The sequence below is a fragment of the Eurosta solidaginis genome, chromosome 3 (genome assembly GCF_040869045.1).
Source record: "Eurosta solidaginis isolate ZX-2024a chromosome 3, ASM4086904v1, whole genome shotgun sequence".
Lineage (NCBI taxonomy): Eukaryota > Metazoa > Arthropoda > Insecta > Diptera > Tephritidae > Eurosta > Eurosta solidaginis.
Window position 1 is genome coordinate 81,855,811 of NC_090321.1, and position 27,625 is coordinate 81,883,435.

Consider the following 27,625-nt stretch of genomic DNA (forward strand, 5'->3'; position numbering starts at 1 on the left):
GTTTTATATTCTACGTTATGACTTATAATAATTCCTTACGCAAGTTTTACTTTATATCAGCTATAAGCCTTTCACACAATGGTATCTTTCAGATAAATATTATGACTGTTGACATAAGTACAGAAAAACAAGGAGTTATCTCATTCGTGTAGATGCGATTTGCAACGGGTCGAGTCCGTCGTTTTAGGCAACATATATGTATCATTGCCTACATATGGACTTAGAAACACAGTTAAATTTTTCTGAAAACAAAAATTCAATTTCGCTCGGAAGCGGTTTCGAAGCAGATGAAACAGTAATAGAATCGAGTGGCAAACACTCGTAACGTAAATGATATTAGGTATTAGGTTGATGTTGCCCTAATAAAGTTACTACGCCTGGATTTCTGCCTATCGTGATGCCAACATTATCTGTTCCTTAGGCCCTCAAATATTTTAAATCTAGCACAAGTTCATTCCATGTCCTTAAAGTTGAATCTATATAAAACTGGTTACCTAGATTTTCTAAAATTTTGAAAAAAAAATGGCTAAAAAATTTCTAAAAAAGCTGAAAAAAGGCTTAAAACTGAATCGCAACTTTTCAACCTAAACGGAGAAAAAAGCTAAAATGGCAACACAGATTGAAGGGAGAACTGATTGCCTTAGCTGAATCTCAGTAGCTGCGCTCGCACGACATGCATGTGAATACCGAAAAGCTTTCGTTGTTCCACTAAGCTCTCAAGGGCACCTCTGAAAAGATAAACCCAAACTCTGCAACTGTATTGTTTGTATGTATTTCAACGAAGGACGCTAATAGCTGTTAAATTGACTTAAAAGCCATAATTGGAAGAAAAAATAAAAGTATTACAATTTAAATTTCTATGCAAATTTTCGGATAAGTTTTAAAATCTTTTGGCACAGCTATTGTGAAAATTTATTATGGATGCTGCAATAAGTTAGTCGACCGAAAGTTAACTACTCAAAATAGGTTGAAATTGCTATTGATTGAAACACATAAAAAAGGAGCAAAGTTTGTTATGCAGCAGCAGCAACAGTAGCCGTGGTAGGGGTAATAAGAGCAGCTCGATGGAGCGAAAAAAAATTCTAGAAATAGAAAGGGAACCACAGGCGACAGGATTAAGTATTCTTTATTTCATTGCGCGTTCTGGGAGTTAATGTATAGAAAATTAATAAGAATGACGTACTCGAGGGTGGGGAGACGTGAGCTATAATAGTAGAATGGTGAAACATGCTAAAGAGAAACTGCAAACAAATAATCAAAAATAAACGGTAGTAAAAATGCCGAAAAGCGCAAGGGGCGGGGGGAAATAAAGTTACAGAATTTTCAAGTAGATACTTTTTACTTTGACGAAGAAAAAACAATAAACAACAGGCTGTACTGCTGAGCATTTTTCTCAGGAGAGTATGAAAAAAATTTATGTTTGAACAATATCCGACACTATATACCCAAATGCGGATATCAGTCAAACTATATTTTTCTTTCATAATTTTTAATTCTTATTTCAATATTTTATATGTACGAGTAAGAACATACATTGTTAAGATATAAGGAATTTTCCACACGTCTCCGCAGTTGTTTTGTAGGTTATTAATGCCCTCGCTAAGTACCGAACCAGTTACTTCCTAGTTAATTCACACAAACCAATTGCCTTACCTAATGAAGCTAAGAAGGAGCGCAAGATCCACCTACCTCAACCGGAGTGTCGAATAACCATCCGCCTAGAAGTGTGAGTCGTCTTATTTGCAGTCCTGAGCATCGACAGAGAAAGTGATGAATCGAATCCACCTTATCTTGACAGTATTCGCCCTCGTCGATGCACCAGTATAGTAGCGCAGCAGCCTGTGAAGACGCCCATTAGCTACTCTCATTGCAGGTTTGTTTATTTTGAAGTGAAACTTTGTAACTTTCTTATCTAAACATGATAAGAAGGACCCATAAAACTCACATACATTCTGGCTGGTGCAAATCGAGTTCGTAGGCCTCCTAGTGTAAGTATACCTCGATTTTCCCCAGGAAATAAACCGGTACTGGTAGTATTGAGCTATTCGCCTCTTTAACATCCCTTTCGGAATCTTTCTGGGCCATCTCATCCCCAAAACCCTGTTTTTGCTGTTTTTGTAGCAGCGCTTCGCCCCATCCAATAGGTGAAACCACTCACCAATATCGAGTTTAGGGTATTTGACTTGACACCTCAGCAAATATCGGATTTGTTTAAATTTGATTTGAATCCCAACCAGAACAACTGGCCGTTAACAACATTGTTACATTAGTTTCTGTAACAGTACTGTGCTGGAGAATTATTCATGCCTCAGTCCGGAAGATACTGTATGAGTCGGAATGTCAGCTGGATTCAAGTAGAGCCCAGCCCTAGTATTCTTTTCCATTTTTAAGCCATCTGGGTAGAATTTTATGTACCCACCGGTGTTTGAACCCTCTTCTAATTATTCCCTCAAGTGATACCATAAGTTCTGAACCTGGAAGTCAACTATTTCCGCCGTAAAATAGGTCATACCAAACAATACGTTAGTTAAGACAGCATTAAATCGTTCTGCCATTCCATCTAGCAGAGTAATGTGCACTTTGTAGGCTGAATTTCCCATTTTGTGTCTTTTCAGTCATTAAGACTGTTTCATGGCGAAACCCTGCACTACACATGCGATTACTTATTTAATTAGCGCTTAATCGTTTAAACGGTTATGGGCGTCCAACAAAGCGCGCCAGTCGCTTGTTCTCTCTGCCAACCGGCGCCTATTGTTCATACCAGGGGAGTTTAAATCGTTTCCACCTGCTCCTTCTAGCGGAGTGGGGCCGCCCTCTACCTCTGCTTCCATAGGCAGGCTCCTATAGAAACACTTTCTTGGCCGCAGCATCATCTTTCATTATCAGAATGTTAGTCTTTGCTCTTTCCAATCTTTTTGTTATCTAGCTCCTTCTACCATTTTTGAGCACGATACGCTAGTATCAGCAAAATTAATTTTTTGTACATGCCTTGAATGATATTTGGACACCATATCTAGTTCTTCCTGAAGGTCATTTTGCGGGTATAATAGGCTGCCTCGAGATTTCTTTGATCTCTCATCCACATACGTTCACTATCTTATTTTGGAGACGAGATTTATGTCAAGATATTTAACTTCAGAAGAGGGATTCGTCGTTATGCCGTTGAGTTTCGCCAAATTTAAGAGGATTTTTTTTTCGTGAAAAAAACGAGCGCAGTTTATTTAGAATTTACCCACACAAAGTGCCGCTTCTACGTCATTGATCCTTATTTTTAGCAAAAAGGCTCTCCAGTAAGGATTTAGAACAAATATAGAAATGCTCATATTGTTTACATCGGCACAACCCGTACTGAGACTCAGGGAATATGGGTGCTGGAAGGATACTCAAAGGAGCATAGCAGTATCCTTAATTTACTTCTGTCGTAACCTACAGTTCAAGGACCGTCTTAAAAAGGTGAAAAATTCCAGCTATACTGATGGCTATAAATCTGTTTCACGTGTGGGGGTTGGAATCTGTTCTCATGCACTAGAGACTGATATGAAGTTCTCGAGATTCGGCAGACCTGCAAATCACTCGATATCTGGAATTTAAGTGGTAAAGCATCTACCTTTTCTGACAGCTAAGCATTAACAAAGGCGCTAGCCGCACCATACACTAGCTCAAAGCTTGTAGGGGAGTGCAAGCAATTTATGGCTGCGTTAACCGACACTGTAAATATCCACTTTCTGGGTTCCAGGACATGAAGGAGTTGAAGGAAATGGAGGGCGGTGAGCTGGCACGTAGGTGCGCAGCGGAAGGTGGTGAGTCGCAGTAGTCATACCTATGGAAATAGCCAAGAGGAAAATTGGGAACTAAGCGCAGACAAAGCTCAGCAAATGTCGAAGAGCACTAGAGTTGCGCAATTTCAAGAGCTACATGGTCAGACTACAATGAAGGGAGAAAAAGGGGTCTACTGGGTAGACCTAGAGCCGACGCGTTTATACTTATTGAGGTCTGCACCGGTCATTGGGCTTTAAAACGGATTTTCATTAGGTCCACAGCCATTATATCTACCCACATCCCTACCTTTCCTCAAAATAATGAAACATTTTATAAAAAATTTTGAAATTCTTACTCACTAAATTGAAATTTTCCCCAATTTAAAGAACGTACAACAATTAAAGTTTTACCTCTAGGAATTTCGATAAACTACAGCTGGGTATAGCCTAAATTATAAAGACAAACACCTACATAAAAAATTATTATAGGATAAAAAAAGTTTTGTAAACGAGAAATGTGCTAAACTTGTGGCAAACTATACAAAAAATGCCAGAAAAAGTTGCGAATTTCCTTAGTAACGTAGCTTATGTTATTATTATTTTTTTTACTTTCTTCTTTTGCGCTATTATAGTTTTTTTTTGTTGCCACCGAACGCTACCAGCGCCTCAACGATATATAAATAGTTGGCAGGGGTCAGTTCAAAAAAGTTAGTTTGTAAGTTTTGAACTTGAAACCGAAATTTCGTACACTTTATTACTTTACTTTACTTTGGTACGACCCACGCACAGACCCACGCACGGACAATCACATGCAAACACACATACATATCGCAAAGCGCACAATCAAGCTACTGTGAAAAAAATGTGTTCCCAAAAAGTTTGAACTTGTTCCTAGTATAAATCGAACGTTTAGGAGATTGGGAAAAATCCAGAGATTGTGTCATTTATGCACGCGAGTTTTACAGTGTCTCAGGTCTGATATCAGAGTTTGGAATAAAGGCCACTTGCAGCCACTGGCTCTAAATATTTTTCTCGTACCATAAGTAGACTAATAAATTTCGTTTATCCTGTGCAAGCCTGAGACCATAATTTAGATGCATGAATGCATATTTTTCTTAGTAATCCAAAATAATATAGTCTTGGAGTTGGTGTTCATTCTAGTTCGTGTATCTATAGGGATAACTTTCATATCAAAAACCAAAAAAACATTTTCACTTATATGGTCACCTTCTTTGTTGAAAGCTGTTTCGTTTCACACAGTTACTTGCTATCATTATTTATTATCGCACCCACGCGCTCTTTCATTTATCCTGGTCTTAAGGTAGTGGATTAAGTTCTAGATTAGCTTAGTTGCGTGGGAGTTGCGTCAATGAAACTTGTCTTTTCTTCAGTTTGGTCAAGCGCACACATGTCGCCAAAGTTTTGTCAAAAATGTCATTTAAGTTTCGAATAGTAGAATGAAATGGTAAGAAAGAACATTTTTTTTACTTCACCATGCGTAGCACACATACCCATTAAAGATTTAGTATATAAACGGAGAATGGAATTTATAAATATACACATTCGCGTAGGTTAGGATAGATGTAATTGCCTGGTCCATGAGGGTGTCTCATAGACTGAATGAGTTCATAGTATTACCAGAAGCTAGCTTAACGACTAACTGAAAAACTCATTAAAAAACCAGGACTTACACTCAGAGAAAAACGCCGTTCTAAAATCCAGCACCACCGGACTCAATTCAAGATTTTCATGTTCTTTCTTTTTTGTTTTCGCAGCGTGAGCACGAAAACTCTTAAATCAAGCCCATGTAGGTTCACACATCAATACCAAACTGGTCATAAAATACGAACTGTGTGCTTGGAAAAACTGTTCTTAAAACAAGCCCATATGTCACGAGTTAAGAAAAAACATATTTAGCACACTTTTGTCAACGAATGTTCTTAATTTTGAACTTGTTTCGTTCGTTTTACAACGATTTTTTCTCTGAGTGTATGTTATTAAATAACTCCATCATCTTGCCAAATGCTAGAAGCTTTATGGGACCTATGCTACTTGCTGCTTCTAGATCTGATATTTGTATGATTCCTATTAGATGAATTCTTGGCCTAGTAAGCGCAGGGCATGAGCACAAAACGTGCTCGATAATTTCACTTTGCTTCCTTCATCTGCCGACTGGGCTTAATTTTAAAGAATGTGGCGCCAGAAGCCAGTGTCAGTCAGAATACTCGTTATGAGTCTGTTTTTTTTTTTCGGGAGTGCTCAAAAATGCCTAATGTGCCATAATTGCTGCCGTCGTAGCAACCGTGTATCCGTAGACTAAAAACCAGCCCCACTTTTGGAACCGTCGCCCACCCCGGTACCACTATCGCTTTACTTCAGGATGGCGTTCAATATTTCCCATGTTTCAAGAGCCTACTGTTGTCCCTGCGTCCAAGTTCCCGCTATTTGCTCTGAGTGTCGATTTAATCGCCACTCCTTTGCATGCGCATTTCTCTGCACTCCCTTTCAGCATCCATCAGGCGTGGCATGACTATAAATGCCATTTTGCTCACTGTAGTCCAGCATTCCTTCGTGTTGCACATTTTTGATATTGAATTTCTCGTGGTAGGTTCCTCTCCAAAAACTCTATACAAGATGAGTCTTTTCTCGTGAAACCGGGGGGGGGGGGGGGGGGGGGGGGTAGTAGAACATGACGTGTTCTGCGTTTTCTAACTACGTGGAACATCTTGGGCAAAGAGGATCTTCCTCTAACCAACGCTTCCATAAATACTATTTGAAACCGCCATGTCCACTCACTATCTGCGTGAGATGGTAGTTCAGTTCGCCGTGCTTCCGCTCATTCCATTGAGCTATATCCCAAATTAACGTTATGAGTCTTCAGTCTTTTCAAATGATCAAAGTAACTTTGTTAGTATAAGATTATAAGACCTACACATGACCTTTATCAGCCCCGCGCTTGGGCCCCCGCCTTACTGCTGTCGATCATGTCTAACTCTCAACTTATCTTAAGCTCGCCCAGTCTGATTAGGACGCCTAAGAGGCAAGCTTCGAGGAATGGGCCCTTTTTGGCTGACTCATCCGCCTTTTTATTCGGATCTATTCGTATATGCCCGGGGAAGAAATAAAGATGTATGCTTCTCCCCACCCCCATTCCTTCCAAGAATTAATTCCACTCTAACACAAGTTTAGATGTTGTGCTATTATTGATTAAAGCTTTAATTGCTGGTTGGTTGCGGCTACTATTTACGCCTGAAAAACACTACATTGATCTGGCAGCTTGAAGTTTGGTGGCAGTCCACCAAACAAGGATTCCAAAGTATTGATACGCTTTATAATTTCCGTAAATACCTCGTGAGAGAGAGGGCGATAGACCATATGTACAACCAAGCATACATGGTGAGTCAATATGCAATGAAAAAATATTATACTGAGAAAAAATTATATTGTAATTGAATGTGTTTGTAACTAATGGCTATTTTTCATGTTTATTATTAATAAAAACAGAATACATTGAGGATGGCACTGTTGCGTCGAAACGCGTAGGTATGAAAAAACAATACATTTTTGTTTTATTGGCCGACGCAGCTCTCTATGCAACAGTAAAATAAGTTAAATTAGATTAAATTAAATTAAATAAACAGAGGAGGAAAGCCTTGGAGAGATTTACAAGGTATTATCGAAGCGGCCGTTGCTTTGTTCGTGCTGATGTCACATTGTTCAAATTTTTCCAAAATTATTAAAACTAGAGTTCGCCCAGTGGTTGAAATTCAACCAGATAAGCAGTTAAAATAATATATACAATTTTATTGTTCATACTTAACGATATTTACCTTAGTAAGAAAAAATGTTAAAATTGTTATTAATATTAATATATTGCTAAATTGAGCAATTTCAATACTGAACATAACTTAAAGAACTATTACATAGTTCAAAACAAACTAAAATTTTAATTTATATTTATTTATTTATTCTAAGATGGCTTTAAAGTACTTTTTGGACGCAATGTTTAAAAATATAAGAAACTGCAGCTATTGTTACCTAAGAAGCTATTTGTTCTTATAAAAAAGTAACATTGCAAACCAAAATTCTCAAAAATGCTACTCTGGTAAAAAAAACATATTCCGAGTTTGTTGTTACTAATAAAATGCTTAATGACTACGTAGAACTTCTTTATATACAACATTTTTTGTAAACTCTGTTGTCATTAAGTAAGTTTCCTTGTCCATTTTCATTTGAAATATAAAATTTTATGCTATCAAAAGAGCGAACTCTACTTGCTGCTACGTATATTTGTCCATGGGCAAAAACTGGCCTTCTCAAAAGAATGCCGATTTTCTCAAAAGTCTGACCCTGGGACTTATTAATGGTCATAGCAAATGCTGGTATTATGGGAAACTTTGAAATTTAAATGGAAGAATCGACCCTGAAAAAGTTACATTTATTCGTGGAAGTAAGATTCTTTTACCAAGTGCTACTCCTGTTAAGACTTCGCTATCAAGGGTGTTCCGATGTAGGCATTTAACTCTCATTCGAGTCACATTTACTAATGCTTGTGTTGTATTTAAATTTCGGATAAGTATCACTATCGCTTTGATTTTTAATGTCAATTTGTGTGGCGGCATTCCGCTTAGACTCAGTGAATTCAGAAATTCAATAGGATATTCATTTATTTCTATTTCATCTAATATTTTGTCAAAACTGCAATACATTTTTTCTTCTCCTGATATACGGCTAAGTATATCAGCATTTATAAGATAACAATCTTCATTCGTAGGAGCCAAGATTACAGAATTTAGAATTTCTTCTGATAAAATATTATTGAAAGAATAGATTGGAGATGAAAGGAAAGCAAAGGAAAAGAAAGAAATAGACTTGATGCATGATCAGCTATGTATTTTTGTTTCGTTTTTATTGTGTACAAAGCAACACCTCGGCCATGCTCACGATTCAGCATAGTACACAAAAAGCAAGTACACACACACAGCGTGTCTATAGTATGAATAAGTGCATGTGTAGTGGTGTGACTTTTATATTAAATTTTTTATATTAAAATGATTTTTCAATTTTTTTAGTTATGGATAACAGTGCAGCCCAAAATTTCCTATCAATACATATATAATTTGTATACTTTAGAATTATAGTTTAGCTGAAAACGGTTCCACATTTTTTCATCTTGTCTATTTATATATAAGATAAATTAAAAACTGCTTAAAAATAGATTTAAAAGCAATGAGGGCAATCATCTCTTAAGTCATACTTACTCGTTTACTTAATTGGCGCTTAACCGTTTCATATCAAAAACTTATCTGTTTTCAAAAACACACATGCAACCCTTCGATAGCAAGCTATTAAAGACCAAAAAAAAAAAATACAATGAAAAGCTGATAACAAATCGAAATCTCGAAGATCATAATTCGCTATCAATAATACACCAATAGTTTAACAAAAGCTTGTCGTATTGGTTGTTCCCAAAAAGAAGCCGGTTAAGCTCTTATCAAATAGTCCGAAACTTATTTTTTCTGGTAAAGGTACCTCTGTTGTAGTTTTATTTCAACCCATGGTTGGGCTCTAGTTAATTTAAAAACATAATTCTCCTACAGTACGTACAGCTGTATGTTTACATAACGAACGTCACGAGTGCTTGGTACTCATTCCTTTTTTCATTAAGGATAACACTGTTACTTTTATTATTTATCGCTGCTTTTACGAAAATTGGTAGGGACTTATTCACTTTTTTGTCCTTAAAAAAATCACCCAATGAGCTAAGGAATGATCAATGTTCACCGCAGGAACGAAAAAGTTTTGTCACGTAGGTGTAGAGACCGTAGAACGGCCGTACCAAGAAAAAAATTCGTCGGTTTTCTTTTATGACCTAAAGTGTAGAAAGAAAATAGATATATTCTTCAGCTAAGTAGTGCAAGTCATTATTACTCTTATCTGAAATTTAATCTAAAATAAAAAAATAAAAAAAAATAAATGTAAGGCGCGATAACCTCCGAAGAGATCTAAGGCCGAGCTTCTCTTCCAATTTGCGTCGTGCTCCTCTTGATTTTCCCTACAAATTGGTTGGACGGGACCTACATGTTTTATGCCGACTCCGAACGGCATCTGCGAGGCAGATGAGTTTCCACTGAGAGCTTTTCATGGCAGAAATACACCCGGAGCGCTTGCCAAACACTGCCGAGAGGCGACCCCGCTTAGAAAAATTTTCTTCTAATTGAAAAACCTTATTTCTAAAATTTTGATGTTGCTTTGCCCGGGGTGTGAACCGAGGGCATACGGTGTGGTAGGCGGAGCAAGCTACCATCACACCACGGTGGCCGCCAATTTAATCTAAAACTGTTTGGTTTTCTCATAAAGTGATATTGCCTAAATTTTAGGCAACAAATGGTTTGTGTCATAAATTGATAATTTTTGCTAATATATTTTTAATATCAGTATTAATTCAGCCAAGAAGTTAAAAAGTCAATTTGATTGCTTGCTATCGGAAAATATTGCCGAGTCGTCAATCATTCGTTTAACAAAAAGTGACGCATTGCTAAAAATTAAAACTACAAGTCACATCAATTGTATTTTATAACTCAAAAATGCGTCATTAACTTTGTTTCACAAGATTTGGAACTACTGTTTGCAAACTCATGTATTTAAATACAAAGTCGAAAGGAGTTCTTATCTTTTAAATTATTTAGTCATCGCAACCAAGATAAAACAGGGAAGGGAAAATCTCATTGTTCACAAAAAATTGAACAATAAAAAAAACTTTATGATAAATTTATACTTTTATCGTTGAAACAACTTTGTGCTTTTCATAATTATACTCAGTTGAGCAGAGCTCACAGAGTATATTAAGTTTGATTGGATAACGGTTGGTTGTACATATATAAAGGAATCGAGATAGATATAGACTTCCATATATCAAAATAATCAGGATCCAAAAAAAAATTTGATTGAGCCATGTCCGTCCGTCCGTCCGTCCGTCCATCCGTCCGTTAACACGATAACTTGAGTAAATTTTAAGGTATCTTGATGAAATTTGGTATGTAGATTCCTGAGCACTCATCTCAGATCGCTATTTAAAATGAACGATATCGGAATATAACCACGCCCACTTTTTCGATATCGAAAATTTCGAAAAACCGAAAAAATGCGATAATTCATTGCCAAAGGCGGTTAAAGCGATGAAACTTGGTAGATTGGTTGACGTTATGACGCAGAATAGAAAATTAGTAAGATTTTGGACAATGGGCGTGGCACCGCCCACTTTTACAAGAAGGTAATTTAAAAGTTTTGCAAGCTGTAATTTGGCAGTCGTTGAAGATATCATGATGAAATTTGGCAGGAACGTTACTACTATTACTATATATGTGCTAAATAAAAATTAGCAAAATTGGATGAAGAACACGCCCACTTTTTAAAAAAAATTTTTTTAAATTCAAATTTTAACAAAAAATTTAATATCTTTACTGTATATAAGTAAATTAAGTCAAAATTCAACTCCAGTAATGATATGATGCAACAAAATACAAAAATAAAAGAAAATTTCAAAATGGGCGTGGCGCCGCCCATTTTCATTTAGTGTGTCTAGAATACTTTTAATGCCATAAGTCGAACAAAAATTTACCAATCCTTTTGAAATTTGGTAGGAGCATAGATTCTATGACGTTAACTGCTCTCTGTGAAAATGTGCGAAATCGGTGGAAGGCACGCCCAGCTTTTATACACAGTCCACCGTCTGTCCTTCCGCTCGGCCGTTAACACAATAACTTGAGCAAAAACCGATATATCTTAACTAAACTTAGCCCACGTACTTATCTGAACTCACTTTATCTTGGTATAAAAAATGGCCGAAATCCGACCATAACCACGCCCACTTTATCGATATCGAAAATTACTAAAAATTAAAAAAATGCCAAAATTCTATACCAAATACGAAAAAAGGGATGAAACATGGTAACTGGATTGGTTTAGTGACGCAAAATATAACTTTGGAAAAAACTTTGTAAAATGGGTGTGACACCTACCATATTAAGTAGAAGAAAATGAAAAAGTTCTACAAGGCGAAATCAACAGCCCTTGGAATCTTGGCAGGAATACTGTTAGTGTTATTGAATATATAAATAAATTAGCAGTACCCGACAGATGATTTTCTGGATCACCTGATCCACATTTGGTCGATATCGCGAGAACGCCTTCACATATACATCTAAGGGCCACTCGCTTTTAAAACCCTCATTAATACCTTTAATTTGATATCCATATCGTACAAACACATTCTAGAGTCAACCCTGGCCCACCCTAATGGCGATATCTCGAAAAGGCGTGCACCTATAGACCTAATGCCCACTCCCTCTTAAAATGCTCAGTAACACCTTTCGTTTGATACCCATATCGTAAAAACATTCTAGAGTCACCCCTGGCCCACCCTAATGGCGATATCTCGAAAAGGCGTCCACATATACATCTAAGGGCCACTCGCTTTTAAAACCCTCATTAATACCTTTAATTTGATATCCATATCGTACAAACACATTCTAGAGTCAACCCTGGCCCACCCTAATGGCGATATCTCGAAAAGGCGTCCACCTATAGACCTAATGCCCACTCCCCCTTAAAATGCTCAGTAACACCTTTCGTTTGATACCCATATCGTACAAACATTCTAGAGTCACCCTTGGTCAACCTTTATGGCGATATCTCGAAAAGGCGTCCACCTATAGAACTGAGGATTACTCCCTTTTAAAATACTCATTACCACCTTTCATTTGATACCCATATCGTACAAACACATTCTAGAGTCACCCTGGCCCACCCTAATGGCGATATCTCGAAAAGCCGCCCACCTATAGACCTAATGCCCACTTTCTCTTAAAATGCTCAGTAACACCTTTCGTTTGATACCCATATCGTACAAACATTCTAGAGTCACCCCTGGCCCACCCTAATGGCGATATCTCGAAAAGGCGTCCACCTATAGACCTAGTGCCCACTCCCTCTTAAAATGCTCAGTAACACCTTTCGTTTGATACCCATATCGTACAAACATTCTAGAGTCACCCTTGGTCCACTTTTATGGCGATATCTCGAAAAGGCGTCCACCTATAGAACTGAGGATTACTCCCTTTTAAAATACTCATTACCACCTTTCATTTGATACCCATATCGTACAAACACATTCTAGAGTCACCCTGGCCCACCCTAATGGCGATATCTCGAAAAGGCGCCCACCTATAGACCTAATGCCCACTTTCTCTTAAAATGCTCAGTAACACCTTTCGTTTGATACCCATATCGTACAAACACATTCTAGTGTCACCCCTGGCCCACCCTAATGGCGACATTTCGAAAAGGCGTCCACCTATAGACCTAATGCCCACTCCCTCTTAAAACGCTCAGTAACACCTTTCATTTGATTCCCATATCGTACAACTAGAGACACCCCTGGTCCACCTTTATGGGGATTTCTCGAAAAGGCGTTCACCTATAGAACTAAAGCCCATTCCCTTTTAAAATACTCATTATCACCTTTCATTTGATACCCATATCGTACAAACACATTCTAGAGTCAGCCCTGGTCCACCTTTATGGGGATTTCCCTAAATGGCGTCCATCCATAGAACTATGGCCTACTCTCTCTTAAAATACTCTTTAATACCTTCCATTTGATACACATGTCATACAACCACATTCCAGGGTTACCCTAGGTTCATTTTCCTACATGGTGATTTTCCTTATTTTGTCTCCATAGCTCTCAACTGAGTATGTAATGTTCGGTTACACCCGAACTTAGCCTTCCTTACTTGTTTTGTAAGAAAGTTATGTCTATAAGTCGTTTGTTGTTTTCAGTGCAATTAAAAATTTTGTCGTAAGCGTGTTATGAATATTACAATTGTCACACTTCGTGCGGATTTTTAGCCGTGGTAATAAAACATTGACTCATATTTGTTTTACATTAGAAGCCATCCTTCCATGTTGGTTTCTGTATTTTTTATTGCTTTGTCATCTAAAGCAACAATTCGTATTTGGCATAACTTCTGCCCGCATGGCTGACAGCTTTTATAATGTTTGCCTTTTTTTCGTTTCTATGAAAACAAGCTCCTATTAAAATTAAGCTTTTAAATCCAGCTGTTCTAGCCATGAATCCAATCAGTTATAACTTTTAAAATAAAGGTGAACCAAAAAGTTATTCCCCTATGCGGATAGGCATTCATGTAGGTTTTACCTTTCTAATAAAGAGCTTTGTAAAATAGGCGATTGATTGAATAAATCATACAAATTTAAATCATCATTTGCTGAAAACAATATCTAAGTAACCAAATGTGGGAAGCATAAGGCAAATGGGAACAGGTAAGGACTGGACTGTCTTGCGCAATCTATTGATGTACTCTGCCAGAGTCCATTCGACTCCCACTCTTGAGACGACCCTTTGAATTACCATTGGTGGGAAGTTAAATTCTCATTGAACGTTAAGAAAGGCACCCAAAACGAATTATTTGCTCTCGAGAGAGTATTTGCCAACCGAACAAAGTGCCCTTTCCGTAGACTTGATTTTACAAAAGGCGTGGTAAGATGTCGAAAAGCGCTCTCGATGAATCCCGCTTTTTATGTTTAGATCAATAGAGTGTTATAGCGTTTTAAAAAAGAACGAGTATAAACACTTAAAGGCAAATATTTGCGAGAGGCGTGTGTGATTTTCTTGCCTTCAAAATGAAGGTGATTTAAACCATATTCTAAGATTCGGGTGCTTAGCCCAACTTTAAACAGTTGGCGTAAATGGGTGCAAACCAAATTACAAACTAGGAAAAGGTAGAATCGTTACCAGATCTTTGCATTCGCGTTTGTACAACTCAGTGGAAAGAGTATTACTTCCCAGTGTCTTACGAAGCTTACTTTATCATAATCGGTTGGTGGAACGTATATTCCATCACTATCGACTGGACTACCGATTTCGTCATCTCCTTCATTTTTTCGCTCTGAGATGTGCTCCCTACATAACTTATGCACACCCTAAACGTCGGTTACGCGGTCCCGATTATGATTCCCGCAGGAGACATCCCCGACCCTGAAACTTTTCGTTGTCCGCACAATTTTTTTGGAACAATTTTTGGATAATATTTCTATAAGCAAGCGTCTGGTGATCATTGCACTTACGCCGTTCTGTTTGAAACTTGTTTACTTCTGAGCAGGCATCCATAATCCTTCTTAGTGCCATGCGGGCCGTGCGTCTCTCATTATACTATCTCATAGTTAAAACATTAAACCTGCTACTATGTTTCCAAATTTGGAACGATATGCCAAATCAAAGGTTTGAACACCACCTACATAGTGAGGCCAAAGAGATCAACATTAAGGATCGAAACGAAATGCTGAACAGGCTGTTCTTTCTAAAATGTCACAAGGGACACCCTAAAAAACAACTACTTGATCTAGCCTACCTCAGACGGGTCTAAGCGAACATCTACATAAGTACCATGATGAGATCCGGCACGTGCCAACACAGCCGTTTAATCCAGGCAAGCATAAGAAGGCCCAAGGCAAAGTCCACACAGAATCGGTAAATGCATTTTCCAGGACGCCCACGGTGAACCCTGTTATCAATGTTTTAAATCCTACTCTTGCATAAGAAGAAAACATATTACCAAGGGAAACGCGAGTCACCCTGGTCCAACTTCGTTCTGGATACTATAACAAGTTAAACTCGTACTTGTCCAGAATCAAACACGACTTACGTAATGTAAGTCCTGCCTGCGATGTGTCCCCACATGACACAAACCATCTTTTCAGTTGTAATGTGGAACTTACGCCTCTAGCACCAATCTCCTCCTGGTCCGGCCTTGTTGAAGCTGCTAGATTCCTTGGACTCCCGTTAGAGGACTTCGATGATAATTTGTGATTGGTCGTGCCAATTGAATGAGGCGCTGCACTGCTAACACAACAACAACAAAGATTTGTTTGATCCTATCTGGGTTGCATTTTGGAGATATATCCGAAAAATGTAAAGTTATCCACGTTAAATGCAAAATAATGAAAAGCTTAATTCATTTTAGAACCCATTTGCGGATCTCATTTGTCACTCTAAATCAGTTGATATGTCCAAGTAAAAGACCTCGCTCGTTGTAGAGATTTTCGGTCAATATCAACAAACCTAAACTTGAATTTGGGGTGAATCAATGGAAGTATTATTACTGTTCGAATTAAGGTTAAAAACAAGTAAAAATAAAATCACCAAACTTGCCGCCCAACGGCTCTTTTTCATAATAAATTCTTCGTCCACAATTACCATCACAGTAATCCCTTCTATTGAGAAATTTTTAAATAATACTTAAGAAAAATTTTCATGAAATTGTATAAGTTAAGTACTAAGTGATCTTCCGAATCTTTCGTCATCATTTGCTTTATGCTTTTTGTTCTTCAAAAATTCATAAATGAACAGGGCAAATGTTGACCGATCCCACGATCTTAAGGGAAAACGTGATCTGTGATTGTGCACTCTCAGGCATAGTAGTTTTTATTCGTGACTATAACTAAGTGGGACCAGATACCACGATAAAAGGAATACATTTTTTATTTTTGTCCGCTAATTGTGTGGCAAATAAGTACTGCTAGATTTCACAGTAAAACCCTACAAAACAGCCTCTAAAAACGCCCTCACTAGCAGCAGATATGCCTTTATTGCTCGCAGCCATTTGTTTAACAGTGGATATCGATTATTGACGACTGCGTTTGCATAACGGCATCTGTACAATTTTGCGGGACATCTGGTGTTATTCAGTCGAAGTTTAAGTAACTTGCTCAGTTGAGCATTCAGCGAATTATCCCTGTGACAAGAGCTATGTTGGAATCTGTGATTGCTTTTTAAGAAATTTGTTCAAGTCATAGAACTGTTGAATAAATAGACTCAAACTTCTGTACATGAAATGCTTTTTATATACAACATTAATAAAATGGTAGTAGAACTTTACATTGAATTCGCATTCTTTATTTATAACGTGTTGAAATTAAACTGATTGACTATTCTTTAGACTGCGCTGCTTTTATACTCTCAGTTGCCTCGTCTGCCTATATCTCAGAGAGTCTAGACTTTTCACGAATAGCCTTCTCGATTTCTTCTGCATCTCATATTCGCTGTTGTCTTCCATGCACATGTGTGTAGTTTACCTAATGCCATAAGCGCCCTTTCCATGCAAAAATCCTTGGATCATGTTGTCCACTTGCGTAATACTGGAGTACTCCATGGTTTACTCTGATGTAATGCTGAGCTGGAGTATATGGTACAGTCCTAGGACATCGCAACGTTAATTGGACCATATTTTTTGTATGAATTGTGGTTAATTTTGGAGCACTCGCTTGGTTCAAAGCGAGTACTACATACGTGCATGCATGCATGGAGTACTCGCGATTTTTGCTAATCATCACACCATTATTGGTCAGCGTGATTTGCAACGAGAAGCAGATGCAGACACAGGCAGTCAGTCACGATTCTTCCTCCCATGCTGTCACTGAAATTTACTGTGATCCTTCAGTAGCTGTGACAAAATCACAGCCACACAGATATTTGCCAACTCTAGACGAATCGGAGACATTCACAGTTGTACTTGTTTTTTGTTTTTTTTGTTTTATTTATTTAAATTAAACTTTTAAATGATTTCGTTAAATTCCATTTTAATATATTTTTAAAATATGTATCTTTTTTTCAAACTTTTACTTTGGACTCGTTTTAATTGGTTTATTTACTTATTTGTATTTATATTTCTTTTTCTTAAATTTTTTTTCTTATATTTTCAGTTCGATATCTTCTGGAAGGTAAACTTCAAAGCTCGTTTACACCAACACTTATAAATTTTCGTATTCTAAATGCATCAAAAATTCAGTTTATTAAGTAAGTAAGTAGGTATTTATTTGCATAAATATTTACCAAGTGGCATATTTCTTCATAATTGTTGACAAGTGGAAAGCTATTCCGGTTTGGCTCGATTTCCGCTTTGCAAACCGTTGTCAAACAAACTTTTCAAGCCAACTGAAATTAAGTCAAATGTAAACCACCATCCACAAGCCCGACAAGCTACTTACTATGTAACAAAAATAACCAAACAAAAACGAAGAAACAAACAAACCGTAAGAGAAAAGTTTTAAAAGTCAAAATGCCCCAAAAACTTGTCGAAAAAAAATTGTGGCGCGACAAAATGTGAAGAAATTGTAGAGCAAAACGAAATGAGTAACTGAAAACATGTAACATTCAGCCAAAACTAGAGCATAACCGGCAGAAAAAATTAAAAGACAGTATCTGTCTCGGAACTGATGCTAATCGGATGCAGAGAGGTACAATTGGTAGTCACGTTTGGAGCAAACGGCAACGAATATTTCAGAATCACCTACGACTAAACCAAAAATGAAGGCGTTTTGAAGGTCTGCAAAATAGTTCAATGACCTTTTCGTAGGCCATGATAATTGGGAGAGACCTGATCTTCTTTGGTCTTCCCAGTTTTCGCGAAGCAGGGATAGCAAGCGTGACTTGTTGCAAATTACCGAAATGGCCTAGCTGGTTAGGCGTCAATAAATGATGATTATGATGATAGTACCATATACATCTTAGGCACAGGACTGCCGATATCGGTGACTTCCCTATAACCTTTAGGCCCTTCCCCGTTGAGTTAAGGGACTATAAAATTCCCGCGGTAAATTTTACCTGTCGCAAAAGTAGACTATTAATCAAAAGGAAGCAATATGAACGCTGTGTGTCGTAAGCTTTATTTCAAAATTAACCTGTTGAGGCCGTCATGTTCCATCTACATAAATTTGCATATCAGTTAAGTAGGGCGAAGTAAAACCACCTTATCCCAGTTAACTTTTATTTAATTCACATATCGATCCCCAACTTCCGTTACTGCATTGCAGGTTGAGAATTTGTGAACTCAGTCTTAAAAATTGCAGAACTTAACTGTCACCATAAACGCAATTTGCCTGCTTAAACAATCAATTTGTGGGTAATCGTTGAATTTGAATTCCTTCCATGAAAATATCAAGAAATCCACTTGAGGCGAAATTATAGCGTCTCGCACTCATGCAGCAGAATTTAGATCGACCTATATACACTGAGAAGCAAAAATGTAAAAATATTTAAAAAACGGATAGGTGGGTACATAAATGCGGGGTTTAAATAATTTTACCATTAAATTTGATTGTGCTGTATTTAATGTGGACATTTTTGTTAACAATACATACAATATAACGATATATGAAATTATAAAATAAGTGAGGTAAGTAAGGCACCTGGCCTAAAAAAGTTATTTCTATTTCTATAGGATTTAAATCGGGACTTTGTGCAGGCCTTGCGCAAATCGATCCAATTTTTTACAATTTTTGTAGTATGCTTGGGATCAATATCTTGTTGAAAAATGGTCTTGCCCTCTGGTATGGTGAGCATTTCAACAGATGTGGTAAAATTATCCCTAAATATTTTAAGGTAATATTTCTTATTCAAAACACCATCTATACTACAGGGCCCACTGCATATGGAGTGATTCAATTCCATATCATCAAACTACCGCCACCGTGCTTTATTGTTTGTTTAACTTGGTGAGCAAGTCATCTGGTTGGACTAGTACCAAGAGCGACCATCTGATTGAAAGCGTTTAATCTCTGACTCGTATTACCAAGCTATCTGTAAAATGTTGGCCTATTACTGTTGTCTCTATGAAAGCTGAATAAATATTAACCTACCCATTTCGAGTCATCGGTTGTCCAGTCCTTATATCTGCGAGGAAGGACCTTTCTGGCAACCAAGTGTGTTTTTGATTTCACCATTCATTGAGCGTCTTACAGCTGTTCATGTAGTGGTAGTATTTTCACATTAGACGAATGAGTTTGTTCGCAGATTTATTATTTATTTTATTGCTAATCCAGAGGCTTCTACGCGGTTGTTGTAGTCCTGGAAAATCTTTAGACGGTTCATTAAAGAGCCAATTTCGAGCCATTTTCCCCCAAACGTTCCGGATTTCAGTGTTGCTATTCATGCCCACTGAGTGCCAGCTTGCGAGCAAAGTGACAGTTATAATTCTCCTAGCACCACCGAAGTAGCAGTTCTCCTATATACGTAACAATATAAACGGCGAGACATTGTAATTCATAGGATTGAATAAAATTTGTATAGAATATTTGAAAGTCGTCGATCTTCAAACTCTTTACAGTTCCCCTTCATTTATTATACGCAGCTGTACTTGTACATAGAGTATTGTAACTTCGATTGGATAAGGGTTGGTTGTACAGGTATAAAGGAATCAAGATAGATATAGACTGCCATATATTAATAAAAATTTGATTAAGCCATGTCCGTCCGTTAACACGAAAGCTTGAGGAAATATTAAGATATCTTCACCAAATTTTGTACACGGTCTTAACTGGGAACATAATAGTTTCGTATTGAAAATGAGAGAAATTGGACGATAACCATACCCATTTTTGCGATATCGCAGATTTTGGAAAATGGAAAAATGCGATAGTTCAAACGCTAAGCCAATGACATTTTGTTAGTGGATTGATTTTATGACGCAAAGCATAAATTCCAAAAATTTTGGAATATGGGCGTGGAACCACCCACATTTACAAGAAGAAAATTTGGATGTTTAACAAGCCGTAAATCAAAAGCGGTTAAAGATATTACAATGAAATTTATCAGACACACTATCCTTGCCAAATTATATAGACTGAGTGAAGATAATCAAAAACGGTTAAAGACCACGCCAACTTTTCCTAAAGGTCTAAAAAAAATTATAAATACTAAAGTTAATAAATAGCAAAATAATAATGAACAGGATTAGCCTGGTGTCATTGGGCCACTTGAGGGCAGTGTGCTGCCACAACGGTCAATTATTATTATCAACAAAGTTTGCAAAAACTCTATGGTATTTAACTACATTTGACTCGAACTAAGATTTTCTTACATGTTAATATGCAAAAAGTGGATCTGTCAACGGCGAGCCGAGATGCAAAACGGTGTTATCCATTAAGCGTATCGTAAAATGGTAAGAGAGCCCTTTTATAATACGATATAGAGATATGAGATGCTAATCAATAACTACCTTATTGAGATATAAGTTTTTATACTCAGCTGAGCAGAGCTCACAGAGTATATTAACTTTGTTCGCATAACGGCAATCCGTAACGGAATAAACTAATCGAGATAGATATAGACTTCTATATATCAAAAGTTCTGGGCGAAAAAAGAAATTGATTTAGCCATGTCCGTCCGTCCGTCCGTCCGTAAGCACGATAACATGAGTAAGTTATGAGGTATCTTGATGAAATTCGGTCTGTAGATTCCTCGGCACCCATCTCAGATCCCAGTTTAAAATTAACGAAATCGGACTATAACCACGCCCACTTTTTCGATATCGAAAATTTCGAAAAATCCAAAAAGTGCGATAATTCATTACCAAAGACGGATAAAGCGATGTAACTTTGTAGGTGGGTTGACCCTATGACGTGGAATAGAAAATTAGTAAAGTTTTGGACAATGGGCGTGGCACCGCGCACTTTTGAAAGAAGGTAATTTGAAAGTTTTGCAAGCCGTAATTTGACAGTCGTTGAAGATAACATGATGAAATTTGGCAGGAACGTTACTACTATTACTATATATGTAAATAGAAATTAGCTAAATCAGATGAAGAACACGCCCACTTAAAAAAAAAAAATTTAAGTCAAATTTTAACAAAAAAGTGATTATTTTTACAGTATATAAGTAAATTATGTCAACATTCAACTCCAGTAATTATATGGTGCAACAAAATACAAAAATAAAAGAAAATTTCAAAATGGGCGTGTCTCCGCCCTTTTTCATTTAATTTGTCTAGGATACTTTTAATGCCATAAGTCGAACAAAAACTTATCAATCGTTGTGAAATTGGTTAGGAGCATAGACTCTATGACTTTAATTGTTTTCTGTGAAAAAGGGCGAAATCGGTTGAGGCCACACCCAGTTTTTATACACAGTCCACCGTCTGTTCTTCCGCTCGGCCGTTAACAGGATAACTTGAGCAAAAATCGATATATCTTTACTAAACTCAGTTCATGTACTTATCTGAACTCACTTTGTATTGGTATAAAAAATGGCCGAAATCCGACTATGACCACGCCCACTTTTTCGATATCGAAAATTACGGAAAATGAATAAAATTCCATAATTCTATACCATATATGAAAAAAGCGATGAAACATGATAATTGGATTGGTTTATTAACGCAAAATATAACTTTAGAAAAAAACTTTGTAAAATAGGTGTGACACCTACCATATTAAGTAGAAGAAAATGAAAAAGTTCTGCAGAGCGGAATCAAAAGACCTTGGAATCTCGGCAGGAATACTGTTCGTGGTATTACATATATAAACAAATTAGCGGTACCCGACAGATGATGTTCTGGGTCACCCTGGTCCACATTTTGGTCGATATCTCCAAAACGCCTTCACATATACAACTGTGAGCCACATTAGTACCTTTAATTTGATACCCATATAGTACAAACACATTATAGAATCACCCATGGGCCACCTTTATGGCGATTTCTCGAAAAGGCGTCCACCTATAGAACTAAGGTCCACTCCCATTTAAAATACTCATTAGCACCTTTCGTTTGATACCCGTAGCGTACAAACACATTCTAGAGTCACCCCTGGTCCACGGTCCACCTTTATGGCGATATCTCGAAAAGGCCTCCAACTATAGAACTAAGGCCCACTCCCTTTAAAAATACTCATTAACACCTTTCATTTGATACCCATACCATACAAACAAATTCTAGAATCACCCCTGGTCCATCTTTATTGCGATATCTCGAAATGGCGTCCACCTATAGAACTATGGCCCACTCCCTTTTAAAATACTCTTTAATACCTTCTATTTGATACCAATGTCATACAAACACATTCCAGGGTTACCCTAGGTTCTTTTTCCTACATGGTGATGTTCCCTTATTTTGTCTCCAAAGCTCTCAGCTGAGTATGTAATGTTCGGTTACACCCGAACTTAGCCTTCCTTACTTGTTATATTTCAGAATAACCCAAACTAGAGAATCAAAATATTTCAGAACCGAAGTAAATGATTGTAAGTCATTTATATATATGTACATGGAATACACTTAATAGGCGCGTGGAGAAGCCTCGTACACCCATGGCCAGGTAGTATTAAGTTCCACACTATCCCATAAAAATATGTAATTTACACTCCTCGTCTTCCTGATTTTACCACATGGTGATGCTTCTTACAACCGGGCAGCTAGTTTCTCACGAACCAGTGCAAATCTCGTCTAGAATAAGAACAAGAATATTTGCTCACTAGTTTTTTTTTTATTAATATGTGCTCGTATGTATGTATGTGTTAACTGATATACTTACACATATGAAAGTCAACGTATGCTAGTATCGATTAGCACAGCGTATCAAAATGTTTATTCGCAGCAACGAAATTTCCAAAAGACACGCTAAGCTCAAACGAAGAAAAAAAAAAAACAATTTCAGCAAAAGCAAACAAACAAACAAAAAATTTCATTTGACGTCGTAGGTCAAATACCATATGTAAAGAATGGGCGGCTTATATGGTTGGCTTAAGGCAAAAAAATAATACTGGCGGATTTCAAGTGCTCATTGTTGTTGAACTTACAAGTCGTGTGACATCGATCGAAATTGAGTGTCCAACCTTCGAAGTTTCAAGGCTTATTTGAACAATGTGAATTACCCCGCCTTCCTTGTTAAATGCACAGTTGACGTATTTAGCGGTACTGGAAAAGGCAGGGAAATTAGGTATTTGTTAGCTATTGCTAACAGTTTATTAATAATACCTCACTTTTGTGTTTGTGAGGCGAATTCGCTACAAATTGTGGAATAATGGAAACGAGATTTTATATCTATTCCAGAGTTTTCTACGTATAAAATTTTACCTAAAAAAAAATTATTTTTAATACTTTGCGAAACCAGTGAGAGTTGGAGTGGGAATGGGAGGGGTAGTTGGAGTGGGAGTGGAATTTTTAATATAGTAGCAGTGCGAGTGTGAGGGAAAGAGGGAGTGTGAGAGGTCAGAGAAGTGGGGGAAGGAGCGGAGAGGAATAAGATTAGGAAACAGAAATCGAAAACCATAAGTGGCCACATGAACAATTTGTCTAAGACATAAGTTTAAACAAATGGCCTAATTTTTATTCTGGTGTACTGTTGAGAAAGCACGATGAATTTAAAATACTACACATATATAATTTGCAGGGCCGGCAGATCAGAGTTATGGAAAGTGCACTACTAAGCCGATTGCACTAAGAATTGAGTAGCGAGCCGAGAAATAGCAGCAAGCTGAACAATTTGTCAATCAAATTTAAAAGCTGATAGTGAAAATATTGTAGCCATTTTCGGCACTTTACTGTGCCTTAAGTAAATAAATGCTGCACAACTACAACAGCAATGTAAGCAGATGAGACAACAAACACTCAGGCACACATGCACACAGCAGCTACCTAGCGGACCAAGTTCGATTAATTTGTGAGACTTTCGCAAAATGCACAGTATCAAAAAAGCCTACAAGACTATCGTAAACAATACTTTCACTACCACAAACTGTACGTCCTATGAATTGTATTGTTACCGTTTTCATATGCGTTTGCGGGAGTATTATCTGATAAAATATCGTAAATCGCTCGTATGAGGTATCATTTGCGAGTATTTGGTCTGCTGGGTAAGAGCGTAGACGACATTACACATAAATATCAACTAACACAAAAAGCGCATATGATATTACATACTACACCAGCGGTCGGCAAAAATTTAAATGTGAGTGTATTAGTGAGAGCGAGAGCACGAGCATCCTAGCACGAAATTTAAGTTAAAATGGCAACGTGCACTTATTAAAAAGAGAGTAATCAAGCTTTTTGAAAATCTGATTTTATATTAAGAAATAGCTTGGAATATTCCCAAGTCCCCTAACTTATCAAATAGCAGACACTTCGAAGGGTAACAATAATTTTTACATATAATTACACATGAAACTTGGCTAATCAAAGCGGCTTGACAGGGCAAATAGCATAAGAATAGTGGTGACCACTCACCTAATAAATCATATCTCCGAAACTAATACAGGTGCCGTAGCCAGAGATGTGCAGAATGTTTAGACTGGCTCAAAAAACATAAAGTAAAAACATAAGTTACTTTAAACATTCTATAGTAATTTTTTGCAGAACAGAAGTTAAATTTTTTTTGGTACAGAAAACAAGTGAGTCCAGAATGAAGCTAAGCCAACTTTTGTTAAAATAACTTTAAAAAAATTATATTGATTACCTATAACAAATTCAAAGAGGTAAAAATCCTCCCTAAATATGTTTGGACCATGAGTTAATTACGGAAAGCCCGTCGTAACAGTTGCGTTTCCCCATCGTAATATTTCTTAATAAGTTTTCAATTTCGACTACCATAGTAGTGCTGTAAATGAAGAGCATTTTGATATACTGAAAACTTGAGTTTATTTATTCGATAGTTCAGTGATTCGTACGATGACAGAAAGCAAATAATAATCGAAAATTCTTAAGTTTCGCTAAAATCAGCTTAATATTAGTGTAAAATAATTTTACTTCACTTATTTAATTGTAAGGTAGGCTAAAAGATACTGCAGTCTATGTTTGGCTTAATTTTTCAGGATTTTTTTCTCCTTCCCAGTAACGCAAGTTTTTTGAAAAGCTACTCATACATTTTTTAATGCATTTTTATAAATTTTTTTGGCTTTAAGAAAAATGTTAATGTTTGGCGTTATTTACCTCCGGAGAGATTGAAGCCAAGCTACTCTTGCAATTTTCGCCGGGTTTATTTTAATTTTTTCCTAGGAACTGGCGGGACGCAACCTAAATCTTTTATGTCGACTCCGAAAATTAGCTGCAAGGCAGATGAGTTTTCACTGAAAAGCTTTTCATTAAAAAATACACTCAGGGAGTGGGCCAAACCACTGCCGAGGAGCGACTCCGCTTAAAAGACTTTTATCTATTTGAAAATACATTTTTCTAAATTTTTGTATGTTGCTTTACCCAGGGCCCTACGAAGGATATTTTTTATTTTTTTTATGTAAAAAATGTTATCAAATCGTTCGACTTTTGGAAAATTTTGAATTTTAAGCATAGCTTTGCGGACAATTTTTTCCCTTTCAAGAACTCCACGGCTATTAAAAAGCTACTAGGATTTATTTTTTTTGCAGAATTTTTTTTGCTTTATTGGAATTCTAGAATCATTTAAAAACAGAAGAGCTTATTACGAATTTTGGTATTTTGGATGTTTATCGCGCTGCGTTAAGTGAGGAAAAAGTTACTAAAAACGTAGAAAATAACTACATAATAGAGTCAAATACTAAGCGTACTTGCGAATTGTTTTTTTTTTTTTTTTTATGTTAACAATCATGCGTGCTTGCATTTAGCCCCATTTCTAGTTGACCCATCACTATTCCACAACGAATATTTTCCTTTGGCAACAATTTTATTTTATCCTACACTGCAAAAAGTCATTCATATCAATATAGTTCCTTGCAAAGAAACAAACATGAGCAGACGTTTTGCATTGTACAATTTGTTAGGTAGAAACTCGCAGTTAGAGATTAACATATTTTGGGAAAATAATGCAAAAAGGTATGATGGTGCTGCTCTCACAGTTTCGTTAGAAATTCGCGGCATCATTGGCCATTCTTCTATCAAAACTGATTTACATAGTACGCACTCAATTACTCAATCTCGCCCAAGCAAAGCTGATTCTTTTACATAGAAAGCTATGCAAACGTAGCCACTTTTTATGGCCATGATTATTTGGAAAATTTGTTCCCACGCAGATTTGCTTGTTAAAAAAGATTTTGTCTGCAAATTTTATGTGTTTTTGGAATTTCCCTTTTTTGCGAATGTGAGGCTCAAACCATTGCAATATACCAATATGTAGAAGATAACCGTGCGAGCGGCTTTGGGCGTACGTCACGTATGAGTAATATATATGTCAATACTATTAGAGATGTAACGGAGGTGAGTTTACCGAAATCGGAATCTGAACTTACAAGTTTGCTTTGTTACAATCGGAATAGACATTGTTATCGCTGGATACAAATAGCATGGAATATTTGTTTTATTGGCAGCATTCTATGTAGGCGATGGAGGTACAGAGATTGCAATTGGCAGTATTTGTTGAAATAACTGATAGACATTCCCACGCTATAAAAAAATGTATCGACCACGACTATGCACCGGAGTAACTCGGAGTTTTCCTAGAGCATATTCGTGGAATACTCCCTTGCTTCGGGTAGGTATTAAACCTAGCCCTGGCCTAAGGAGTTGTTTTGCTGCATTTTCCGGAAAATAGTTTTTCTAAACGGTCACACTTTCAACAGTGTGTCACGTGTAAAGGATGGCTGCATCGAACGTGATTTTCTGGGCTAGATGCCAGCATTCATCGACCCGCCATTTCTATAAAACTTTTGTGGGAATTTTCTGCTACCATGCTGTTTAGGGGGGGGGGGGGGGGGGTGGTAGGATAAATTTACCTTACCTTTTTGGTATGTGGCTGTGGGTACGGCTGGGTTGTCGAGGTTAGGCTAATAATGGTTGTATCTGCTTTTCCTGGCGAGATATAGCTGTGGTGTTGATGGCGGTGTTTTAATGACGATGGTGTCGAGGTTGCGGAAATAGCAGCGAGTTGCACTTTTATGGTGCTGCAATTTTTGGATCTGGATGTGGCTCTGTCGGCGGCGGTGGCAGTCGATCTTTGGGTGGATCTAGTAACGTTCCCCTTTTTATATGGGTATGTACGGATTTAATAATCCTTGACACTTTATGTGAACCGGAGTTTCTACAAATTTCGCTTAAGTGCGCACGATTGAAACT

General features: G+C 37.2%; 1 protein-coding gene across 1 annotated transcript in view; it reads left to right on the forward strand.

Annotated features, from left to right (window-relative positions):
• The window catches only part of side-VIII (sidestep VIII), a 930,757-nt gene that overhangs the window by 64,909 nt on the left and 838,223 nt on the right, over positions 1-27,625 (forward strand). The window contains 1 exon segment of the mRNA XM_067772586.1: positions 17,541-17,558. Within this exon segment, the coding sequence (XP_067628687.1) occupies positions 17,541-17,558 (18 nt within the window).